Raw genomic sequence first — 12,289 nt, forward strand, 5'->3', positions numbered from 1 at the left:
AACAGCACAGAGCTCTTGCGCAACAGAGTGACATCTTGTTGTGATGGCGGGCGAACGACGACAGTCGGCACCGCTGTGACGGAAATGTGAAACCCAGAAAGTTCTGAGCCGTAAGACGTCCACATGTTGAGTCTGCTGGATCAGGAAATGCATCCAATGACGGAGAAGACCGACTGGAAGAGAGTTAATGATGCAAAATATCTCCACGTGTCGTGGTGGGCATGTCAGCGCTGCCAAGTCATTAGCAGACACTGAATATAGAAGAACCCGGCACTTTCTCCCACTATGTACTAAGTACTTGGAAGGTTACTTTAAATACGCAGTGGGGTATAACAAACTAGTAAGTGAATTATTTCATGAAAGTCATGCATTTTTCTAATAATACTACTTCTAGTATCTAAATTAGGCAGTGTTAACTTCACAAAAGTAATGCCTTTATTGAAAGTTAGAAGAAAAGAGCCACTGCACTGTTTGTTTTTTAGTCATCAGATTTTCTGCACTATGCCACATCGCAGTAAGATGAATTTTTCCCTCACTGTTTCAAACAGACCGGTCCCGCATTGTCGGGTTAGCTGGACGTGTTGGACCAATGGTGTAGATAGAAATATTTAAAAGTTCATATAGGTCTAAAAAAAAGCGATAGGCACTCTGAATACTTGATTATTAAAGGCAGTGGATGAAATCTATCACGTCAGCTAAAGGATGGAGAGGAAACCGTGTATTCCAGGTTGGTCTTTGTCTGTTAGTTTGATGATTACACACATTACAAACTGGCCAGTGGCCATTATGCCCCAGAGAGCAATAAACAACAAGGCACTTTCCACAACCTCAATTACATCACTGAGACAATTGCCACCTTCAAAGGGCTGGAGGTAATTACTATTATTACTGCTTTAGTTGCTGCGTGTGCACGGGTCTCATGGTTAGCAGCAGAGCGTTTCAGTAACCCTGAACGTTCGCAAGGCATTTAAAAAGAATCGGCTCTTCTATACCAAACCTCTTCCCATCAGCTTGAATTGTTGTAATGTTAAATATAAACTATATATTTGTGTGTAAAAATACTTACACGCGCTTAAGGTTGAACAAAGACTTTCCCGAATCCAAGATGTGTCGTCTATAAGAGGGAAAAGTGAACATATCCGTGCAAACATGCAGCGTGAAGAAATGTCCATCAGGCTCTTATGTGCTCCATGTAATTGCTCAACAAACTACTCAAGGAGCTTTATGTTTGAGAACTTATTTTGATTTTGTGGCCAACATTTTTAAAAGCAATTTTTAGGATGCAGCATTAAATCACAACACTCGTGACTTCACTTCGACATTCTTGATCCTTGGCTTGAAACTACCGACAGACCATAAACTCATGTTCACAACGTCTACCGAGATGATCCATTTAAGTGAGAAGTAGAATCATTGTGTGATCACACACACAATCATACTCCAGAGCCGTCTGGTGATCGCTCTGCTCATACTGAAGGCCACTCTTTCTGAAACCATCTCAATAAACTAGACTTGTGTTTACTGGTTTGCTCCGTCTTTCTTCCCAACTGCATCTTTTTATCTTGCCACACGCTCCACTCGGGGATGCAGTTTTGGGTGTTAAAAGAGCAAAGCGTGTTTTCATTCGGTATCCTTGCTCATCTCTCTGGGGATCAACCAGCAGCTCTTCAGCGACAGACCGCTGACTTCATCATCAGACATGTTACATCACGTTATAGGAGAGTGTCCATAAGAAGCACATCGCTTATTAGTGGATTATGAGGCGACGATTACAGTCTGCTGCTGCCTCCGCTGTGACCTCTCATCACTGGCTCTCCTCTTGCCGGCTGCCAGCTGCCGCCTGCGGTTCACGCAGCTAATTCCTGCCTAATTGAGTCGGGTGTCATTTACATACAGTGTGTGAGCTGAAGCGGACCTCAACCCAGCGCGAAGAGGAACGTTATTCACACATGCCCTAAATGTTTGATTCGTCAGAAGAAATAAGGGGGAAGGCAATACTTTTTCAGCGTAAAATGCATCTTACAAGGGAAGAGTAAAGAGCTTCAGTGCAAATGTGTAATTCAGGGATTCCTCTAATCAGCGCTGCTCGCAGAAGGCCGGGGTTTTTCATTCGGCTTCTCCAGGTGGCACCGCGGCTTCAACCCTGACAAGCTGTCACACGACAAAAGCCGCATTCACAGATAAGGTTTCTCTTTTAATCACGTGTACCTCTCTCTCTCTCTCTGCAGACCGTAGTGTCCAAGTACGGATCGCAGTTTCGTGGCAACTCGCAGCACGACGCCCTGGAGTTCCTCCTGTGGCTGCTGGACCGCGTCCACGAAGACGTCAATCTGGCCTCCCACAATAACAACAACAAGACCAAAGCCCCCGGAAAGGTAAGACTCGAGCGGGCCAGTAGCTCCTGGAGTAACGGGCATCAACGTTAGCACTGCGCGGCGTATCGATGCTGATCTAATACGTGACTCCGTCTGATTAATTACGTTCATTAATGCATTGAATAGCATGAGCTCCAGTGGCTTGATGTAGCAAAGCCATATTTCATATGATTACACAACGTCTGATGGATCAACATTTTTATGAATGATAATTTGCACATTAATTAACATGGCGCTTTTCCTCCTGTTGCCCCATGAAGCAAGTCTTACCTCGCCGACGAGGCGGTCCAGAAGTCTTTTTAATAATTCCACAGACGGCCTCATCACAGCTAACTCTCAGGAGGTGACCGCGGGTCGGTCTCCGGCGTGCATCCTCTCGCTCTGCGTCTGATGCGTGGGGATTTGGGCGTTAGGCCTGCGGGCACGCTGCGTCCTCGTGCTCCTTGAATGGAACTTCGAGCTGCTCTGCTGTGAGCCACCGACGCGGCGTGAAGTAGACATCCCTCTTTGCGTGTAGTTTTAGCGGCGTGATAACCAGTGCCGTAATTCGTGAGAAGCGCCGCAGTGACTGTTTGTGAGTCATTACAAATAAATCTACACAAACTCGCTACCCTTTTGTTTCCAGAGGGTAACTGCAATGAGTTATTCTCTCGTTTCGTCATCGTGGGGATGAAGAGACCAGGAAGTCTTACACTCTCCAGGCTATACATTGTATGATTTAGATGGATTACAATTATCATGACCGACATGTAAACTTTTCTTGCTCTGTCGTATAAATTAAGAAACAAAGAAGACTATGAACAGTAATGCACTGTCAGCACACTATATCATTAGAAAGGCACTGTCAAATCAAAAGTTAGGGCTCCTTATGCTACCATTTGCTTCTCTTTTCAACTGCAGTTGATACTCAGTCCTTCCATTTGTGAATGAGGCAGTGAGACTGATTACTGAAGACACTCAGTGAGTGAGAGAGTGCTCACCTTCCCTATCATCGAAAGTCTTACTTGACTTCTCTTCTCTGTGGTGTACTCGCATGGCCTGAGCGCCAGTGTTTTTATGAACTGCGTTGCCTTTGAGCTCAGTGGGTGATGGGCTGAGGTTTGGATCTATCGGGGGGGGTGTTGAGTGCACACGGGTCCGTGCAGGACGGAGGCCCCGCCGGAGAGCGGCAGATGGTATTTTAAACACCCAGACATAAACCTTTACAAAAAACAGCCGATTCCAACCAGGATCCCTCCACGTGATGGTGTGGATGCATCCATAGTGACGTGCCTGCCTACTTGTCTTGTTGGCCAGTCCAAATGATACTTTTGGCCCGCTGCCTGCAGTCGACCATTAACCTACAAATATCTGATAGGCTTGAACAATTGTATCAATACTCACAGCTTGTCAAACGGCTGTATCAATGCAGTTGTTGGAAGCAAACAACTCTGTTTGCTCTTCAGAGACTTCTAATGGGAAAAGCAAACAAGTAAATGGATGACAATTGGAACGCCTGCAGGGTTTGTGGGGCTCCGGTGGGAAAAAGCCAAAGGGGGAAGTAGTGCACCCGGTCTCAATCATTGTAGCCCTGATAGCAGCAGGTATCTGTGTGGTTTAACCGTCAGAAATGCCTTGATGCAAGAGATTGTGTCCCAATCAGTCCAAAAAACAGTGATATGGGATTGGGGGGGGGCACTGTGTATAGAATATTCTGCTTATAAATAAATATCCTTTGCAACAACAAGAAGGAGAGAGAGTGAAGCAGCACGTTGGCCTCTGTCCAAAGCGGACAATCTCTTGTGACAGTTGTCTCTTATGTCTGTCCAGGCCCTCTGCCATCCGCCAGCGTGGGCTACAGACACCACAGTCGTCGGTGCATTTCGGTTTCATCAGCGCGGAAACATGCTGCCGGATAGGCCTCTACTCAGTACCACAAAAGAATACAGGAATGATCACTGTCTCCTCAGGAATCATGTGCTCCACACTTTGTTCTATCTGCAGCAGCGTGCCTCTCACACACCGCTCCTCTGGATGAATGTGCAGCGAGGTTGTGGTATGCAGCGGGCTGTCACTGCCCCACCCACAAAGGAGCTTTGTGAGGGGACAGCGAGGGCAGGAGACGAGTAGTTGCAAGACAAGTCCCCGAATCACGCTCCCCCCCCCAGACTTTAAAGACCCGGCCGTGATCACGTTTGCCCTGGGACGGCTTGTTTGTTTGTTCCCTTTTGTTGGTTCACCTCCGCGTTGCTCCGCCGGGGCCGGTTGGCTAAGTCATCCAGGGTCACAGCCCACTTTACCAGTCCACGCACGTCCCCCGTCCCCCCCCTCACAGCCCGAGGAGTCGGCGAGCTCCATCCTCTCCTGCTGCCTATTCAGGAGCCGGAGGACCTTCACTAATTGCTTTCGTGCATTCACTGCTAGTTACCTCTTAGCACCGGAGAGCCCACGGGAGGGGGGGAGTTAAGAAAGTTCACTTCCCTCTTCCATCCACAGCCCGCTTGGACTGTGCTGTGCAGTCACAACCAGTGACTCTCTGGAGTGGTTTGCATCGGTAACGGAGGGTGACAGATCACCGCCCTGCTCACACACACAAGCAGGCCCACTCTCAATGCACACGCTGCAACATTTACCGCCGACTCCCCGTGGCTCTGACCTAATGTGGCGCACATTCTCCCTCAGTTTGTTGATTGTTTATCGCTTAGGAGACGCAGTGTGAAGCTCGCGCTGGCTGTGCCCCCCCGGCTATGTGAATGTGTTTCTTTGTGAGTCGCGGGAAGAAAGAGACACTTGTTGTGCAGCGCTGGTACAGAGGAGGAGAGGTGAGACGGAGCTCTGACGGGGCGACGGCGGTAAGCAGTAGTGACAGCCAGAGAGCGAGAAATTACCCCTTTGATTCCACGTGACAAGCATTGCCGAGGAAGTATTCACATTCAACCAGGTCTGGTTTGAGAGACTTTCCTCACACAAAGGTCCGGACCGTCACCGCAATCGATGGGAGCATGTTGCTCAAAGTTGTGCTTGGTCCTAGTGGCGCTTCACCGCTAGAAAAGCTGCGCCGGTTAACATTCGATAATTCTCCATCCTTCCTCAGTTGTAGGTCCAGACACAATATGACCTTTTCTTTTCACAAAGTGATTACCCACCAGCTGAATCGCTCTGACTGGATCATGATCAGGAAAAATGCATTACAGAAGAATAAAGAAGCAATTTGAGCAATACATTAACTAAACATCATGTAGGTTGGGTGGATGAAGCAGGACATGCCGGCGTTTACTCTCACAATACGAGACAAATGTTTTAATGATTATCGACCAAGAGGGTTACGCTTTAAACAGCTATTAACCATGAAGCCTGAAATACGTTGCACCGATCTGCCTTAGTTTAAAAAACAATGTACATCAGCCAGACGATCAGCATGAGTGCTGTTTGTTGGCCGTATCTAACGGTGCGGCTGCTGGAACACCTGCTCAGATTAGACTGATGTCTCAGAGACGCACACGGGGGGGTTTGCTGGCTCTCCGCTCAGCCACGCACCTTCTCGAGGGAGCCGGTCCTCCTCGTGCCGCTACGCGTCACCTGCACCACAACCCCAACGATACTGGTTTATCAGCCGTGCCCTCCCTCGGCCCGGAGATGTGATTTGCGGGTGGCTGTGTCCCGACATCAGACACCGTGATCCAGACAGTGATCCAGACAGTGTGCCGAGGTTTCTAACATGGTTTCTTCTCTCAGACGCTGGCATCACGCGCCCATAAACGCACTGCCAAGCCCACAGCACAGCAGCTGCCTGTGTGCTCTCTCCTAACAGGGCTTGGTGCGACTGGTTCTGTTGCGATTCGTGCGTGCGTGCGTGCGTGCACGCTCTCCGCTCTGGCCTTCCAAGCTGAAATGGCTTCCTGCGGCTCAGAGGCCCCCAGCTGGAAAAGCAGCTTGGAGGGACGGGTCCGAATATGATCACACTGCGTTTGAGGTCCTCTGTCACCTCCGACCCAGATCACTGTTGATTGGCTAAGCACCAAACAGATGCTAAGATGACAGGTGTGTGTGTGTGTGGATTGTCAAATAAACTTTGCGTGTCCATCTAAATGAAGTCCGTCTGGATTCAAGGCGAAGGCCTTCTCCTAAAGCAGGGAGCTAGTTGTATTATATTATTGTATGGCTCTCTGCCTTCTGCAAGCCGATGTCTTGTCCTTGTCAGTAAACGCAGCTTTCTATTAGCTGGCGCTCTGCAGGGAAGCCAGCAAACCAGAAAACATTCTCTCATTCGCTCGCTTTGCAACAAAAGGAAACAAAATGACCATCAGCTGTTGTTGGATATTGACTTCTGAGCCTACATGGATGTAATTACCTCACTAGTTCAGATTTAGCAGGTCAAAGTTGAAATTGGCTCCACACAAAGCTTGTTAAGAGTCATTGTTTTTAAATCTCCATAGATTTGACGGGCCTGTGGAGAAGAATAAAGCTCTTCACAAAAGTTACATCAGCAAACTGATTTGTTGTGCGATGAATAGAAATGATTCACCAACCTGCTGGGTCTGATTGGCAGACGGCAATTTGAGTGATTCAGATTCCCTCAGCGGAGGCTTTCCAGAGAGTGTGTCGATACAATTGCCTGAAACTAGAGCGACTGGAATGGTTTAAACAGTAGTTGATGGGAATGATTTGAGCAGAGAGGCGCGCCTTTTCACGCCAAATCCAGTTTTAATACGTTCTCCTGACATGAATCTCCCCAAGAAGACAAATGGATTTAAAAAAAAGCAAATTATCAATCCAGCCTCATCAACAAATGCCGGCGTAGCGAAAGAGCTTTGATTTGATACCAATAGTAAAGTTTGTATTTCTGCAGTATCACTCCTTTGATCCGCTGCACACGAGCGCCTATTTTATTGTTGATTTTAAAGCTCTTTAAAACTCTACAGCAGGTACCAGCGTCTCTGCTGAAGGATGTGTGGAGCTTTCTTCATCCTGGTGAAGCAGGAGCGTAATAACAAACCCTGTCGGCTCGGGAGGCCGACCCGCCTTCATTAGAATTCATTTGCCTCTCAGCTTCTCCTGCTGCTCTCTTACAGCTGGGCTCAATCTTCTTCAGCACGAAGATGTATTCCCCAGTAAAATGTGCCAGCGCCACTTCAACTTTCAATTACTTTTCTTCCAAGTTTCTTATCATTTATTTTTCTTGGAGAATCTGTTTGAGCAGTATGGGTTTTGAGCAGGGATGCGCTCCAGAGGCAGATAAATGTGGCATTAGCGGGCATTGATCGGCTCCACCGGACCCTCAAAAGGGTAATGTCGATGCCATAATGGCCCGGTGGTTGTCTCTCACATCTATTTTTACCGGTTTGTCAAACTACCGAAGGATTTTCCGCCCATGAGGTTGCTTTCCTTCAGTGCTGGATATATGAGGCAATGACCGATCGGCGTCCTTTAGATGAGCCCTGCGCACTCTGGCCTTCAGCCTCCGTGCTCCCAGCAGTCAGTCAGGTACAACCCCGAGGTCGGCTTGAGTCCACGCGCCGCCCCCCCCCCCCCCCGGGGGAGTAATGGGCCAGAGGGTCAGAGAGAAGGGCTTCCATCGCCCGTATCGCCGGGGCTATTTATAGGGAGCAGGGCCCACAACAGGCGGCGCTGTTGAAGGAGACTGTCCATTATTTATCCGCCGTGTGGACCACTTAGACCTCCACTCACCCAATAGTGCTCCCCTTTCTCTCACCCCACCCCTGTCCATATCAGCGCGCGCACACACACACACACACACACATTCTGCACACCTGGCCCACTTCTCCTGCTCTCTGTTACGATCGCCGCAGGGATTAAGGTGCTGTTGGGTCGTGTTCTCAGTCACTCCTCTATAGTGCTTTTCTTCAGCTGCTGCACATGTCCGTCTCCGTGTGTTTCCACAGCTTGTTTAAATTATTTACATCGGGGGCCATTACTGGGACCATTCACCCCCCCCATCCATCCACGACGCATCTCCCCAACCTCCCTGAAAACGCATCAGGGCGAGACGGGGGTCTGTGAGGATGTGGGCGCTCATTTCCTGGGTTTCTGGGAGCTCCTTCGCGGTGGGTCTACTCACTGAAACAAAACCGCTCGCGGCAACGAGCGGTTTTGTTTCAGTGAGTAGGGGTGAATAATTGAAAGCCTCCGCGACGGGACGGGCTGTGCCGTTAATCTGTGTGATTTTGGGCTTTGAGGCTGAAGTACACATGACCAGGAGTCAACAGTGCCGGAGACGCGGTGGTGAGCTGCTCGTCTGTGTTTGCGTCCTCGCTGCTGCCAACGTTTCTTTTTTTATCACATCGATCTCGCTGTGGGAAGCTCCTCTCAGTGAAAGACAGAGGAGGGATTTTTATCGCTCTCGCACTCAATATTTTGATGGAGTTCATATTCACTTTTGTCTAATCCCAGGGGGGAGATAATCCATAAAACTGTATTTTGAGGTAGAAGCCATGTTTATTTTTTAATAAAAATAACTTCGGAGTAACATCGATTCCCCCAAACTGTCATTTTTTCAGGATAGCGTTGTCATTAAAATACAGTGCTGTCAGCTGGTGGTGTTTGTTGTTTGGATAACGCGTCTGAGCCGCAGCAATGAGCTCCGAGTCTCCGTCTCTCTTTCCACACACTCGTTTTGAGTCGGCAGTGAAAATCCCAGGCGGTGACCTCTGGCCCTCCGCTGACACTGCCGGAGGCCGGGGGGCGGCCTCCCGCCCACCACTCCGCTGTATCTTTGTCATTTATCTATATCCCAGAAATCAATTAGCACGTGGAGGTGCCAGGGTGAAGGATTGGAGTTTTAATTTTCTCCCTGCTCCCCAGCCACTGGCACACTACTGGCAACGAGGCTTATGGATTAAGCAGAGGTAGACGATTCTCTGGCTTTGCATATCTTGGATATTGTTAATTATTTTGGCTTGTATTCCTCAGTGTTCACGTTTCCGCCGTGAGTTGCCGTGGTTCGTCCATCCGATGATGCGGATCTGTTTCCCCCTTTAAGATATTTCCTCTGCTCGGACATTAAACTTCAGCCCTGCATAACAACTTTAAATAAAAAAATGTTCTCCAATGCCTCATTACGGCAAACGGTCACAGCCATCGGCCATCTGTACCTACAGAGTTAAACATCGTTGTTCCGCGTGGTGAATTAACACCAGCAGCAGGGAAGGAGGACCTACTTGGCTCTAGTGAGTGCAAGAACCGTGATGCGGATTGATGACGGCAAAGTGTTGATTAGATATTGTATAATTTACAACTTAGTGGAGGTCTGTTGTTGAAACTATCCATTTATTTTCCTCTGTCTGCTCTCGTGGTGTCATTTTGTCGCGTACGGCCGCCCACATACTACATTGTTTGTGCTCCCAACAAAACCTCACGCTCATCTGTCCTTTTTAGACTGTTATTTTCTTGTTTCAAATGGAACACAATTATTGCTGAGTATTTTAGAACCCACACCGCTAAAAGGGGCCCCGCTACCTCGGAAAAGCCCAGAGTCATCGCCAAGCGGCGGAAGTCGCGACCTGCGGGATGCGAGGATGCATGAGGTGTGCAGGTCATGACCTTGGTATTGCTTTCTACGAATCTACGGTGCAGTGGGTATTAGATGGAGAATGCTGGTGTGTAAAGGTAGAAATTGAAACGTTTCCCCCAGTAGAGGGCGGCTCCCGTGGCGCACCTGACTAAAAATAACAGATCTCTCTTGTCCGTCTCTTTAGCTGCATGTTTTATCGGCTCAAAGTTGACATATTTTCCTGGCAACCAATTTCAAAGATAGCATCTCAATTCTCACCATGATCACTTGGCTGCAGGCGGCAAGATCCGACATCCGTAACCTGCTCCACCTCCTCACCGCAGCCACTGTCAATACGCGGCCGGCACCTTGCAGTCTCTTGAAACGGGAGAGCCGGACATTTCTGAGAAGTGATAAGACCGGCTGTGTCTGCACTCGGTGCCCTCGATGTTGCTTTGTTATCTCCACATAATTATAGCAATGGAATCTGTTCCCAAGTATGTGGAGGAAAGGGAGGTGAAATGCAGAGCTTGTTGATGGTTAGATTAAAGGGAACTCCCAGCCGCTGAATACATCTTTTTAGGACTAAACATTGCATGTTTTATCTGAACCAGCAACGTGAAGATCGGCTGCGTTTTGACAGTTTCAATAACCCCAGCGTCCGTGCGGCGGCTGAGAGGGGGCAGGAGCTTGCTATTGTACGTGCCTGTCGAGGCAGAGCAGGAAGCTCGGGTTTCGGTCTGTGCGAAACTCAAATGCTCTCGGAAGAATAGGCTCTGGATTTGAAATGGTGGTGAACTGAAAAGGACCCTCCTGTGTCTCTGTCTCTGTGTCTCTGTCTGTCTCTTGTGTCTCCTCACGCGCACGGCCTCCACATTCCCGCTGAACATCAGAAATTCTAAACGTCCTTTCGGGCCACGGTCGCGCTGCCCGGCCCGGGAACGGCGGGCAGCCGGCACGCGGGGCACCAGGAGCTAGAAATCACCGTAAACGGAGAGTTAGCGCGTGTGTCCGGAGATGGATCGGCGTGATGGGTGTAAAAGCTCTGCTGAAACAAGGCGACTCCTGCACCCGGGCCATTGTGTGCCTGGTAGCGTGGGAGCGGAGTAATGCTAACAAGGTGCTTCGGGGCCACGCGATGGCCTCTTTAGCAAAAGAATGTTTTTCAGGGCAATTAGCTTGGGTGGTTAGGCGTGAAATAGAGTACGGAGACGTCCCTACCGAGGCAGGGCGACCGCTCATTGTAACTGTAAGCACTTTAGATTTAGTCCTCCGCACGAGGTTTCACCTTGGAGGAAACACACTTTGCTTTCTTGGAGAGAGCTTAATAAGAAGACTGATGTCACTGTCAGGCCTCCATGGTTTAAAGTTGAAGCTACTGTAGGCAGTCAACCAACTGGCCTGACCTTATTACCCAGTGTACCAAACGGTTTATTTAAAACATTGTATAAGTCCTTAAATAAAGGGTCATTGTGCAGTAAAACAATGTGTGTGCGCCATCCCACTAATTTGCCACCTTGCCTTTCAGTTATTACTGTTTAAAATAGAAAATATAGCAAAAATGACTTTAATCTCGTCTAAGGGCGGCTTCCTTCTGTTGCGGGTGAATAGATGAGTCTAAACGGCGTCTGCTCGAGGGGGGGGGGGTGTTTAGGTCAGTGCTTTCCGACGCTTATGAATAAAACTTTATTGCCATGGAAATGGAAGAACGCTGCATGCTTCCTTCAGCCTCTGAAAGGTTCCCAGATTCTTTTGTTGCACTGCCACGAAATACAGCGCGAGTTTTCACTGACAGTGATGGAAGCTGAACCACGGCGGGTCTCCGTGTGTGTGACAGCGCCGTGTTTCATGGGTGGCCTCCTCTGTGCTGCAGGGCCCCGGTGGAGCTGAGGAGGTGCTGTTTCCTGACCCGTCGCAGTCCGAGCAGCTCAGAATCCAGCACAGCTTTGTCCAGGAACATTTCCAGGCACAGTACAAGTGAGTGTCCTCTCCCGACATACCACACGCGCACACACACACACACACACACACAGGCCTGCCAGGAAGGCAATCCACAAATATGTCCACAACAAACTTAAAGGCCTCTTAAGTCTTGTGAAGATGCCCTGGCGTAATAAAGACTGTTTGCTAAACTACATAACTTTGCAACAATAAAACAACGGGGCTCTCAAACTTGGGATTGGCGTCTTTTTTTTTACCGTTAGCCGGGCCAAAAACACCACTCACATTAGTCAAATTTAACAATGTGGTGCTTTGTTAGGCTCAATTTCTGTAACCAGCGTTGCATTAAAGCACGGTGCAATTAGCGTGCTAGCGAGCTAACAAGTGGACATCTGGCTACTTGATGAGCTTGCAAATTGGCCGAAGCTTTTAGTGACACACTGATTACACTTTACCGCCGTGTGTTGTCACCTTAACAACTATT

General features: G+C 48.8%; 1 protein-coding gene across 2 annotated transcripts in view; it reads left to right on the forward strand.

Moving 5' to 3' along the window:
- The window catches only part of usp43b (ubiquitin specific peptidase 43b), a 45,329-nt gene that overhangs the window by 3,944 nt on the left and 29,096 nt on the right, over positions 1 to 12,289 (forward strand). For both annotated transcript variants that reach the window (XM_040191035.2, XM_040191036.2), the window contains 2 exons: positions 2,229 to 2,375; positions 11,738 to 11,841. In XM_040191035.2, the coding sequence (XP_040046969.2) occupies positions 2,229 to 2,375; positions 11,738 to 11,841 (251 nt within the window). The remainder of the gene's footprint in view (positions 1 to 2,228; positions 2,376 to 11,737; positions 11,842 to 12,289) is intronic.

This window comes from Gasterosteus aculeatus, chromosome 11 (assembly GCF_964276395.1).
Source record: "Gasterosteus aculeatus chromosome 11, fGasAcu3.hap1.1, whole genome shotgun sequence".
Taxonomy (NCBI): domain Eukaryota; kingdom Metazoa; phylum Chordata; class Actinopteri; order Perciformes; family Gasterosteidae; genus Gasterosteus; species Gasterosteus aculeatus.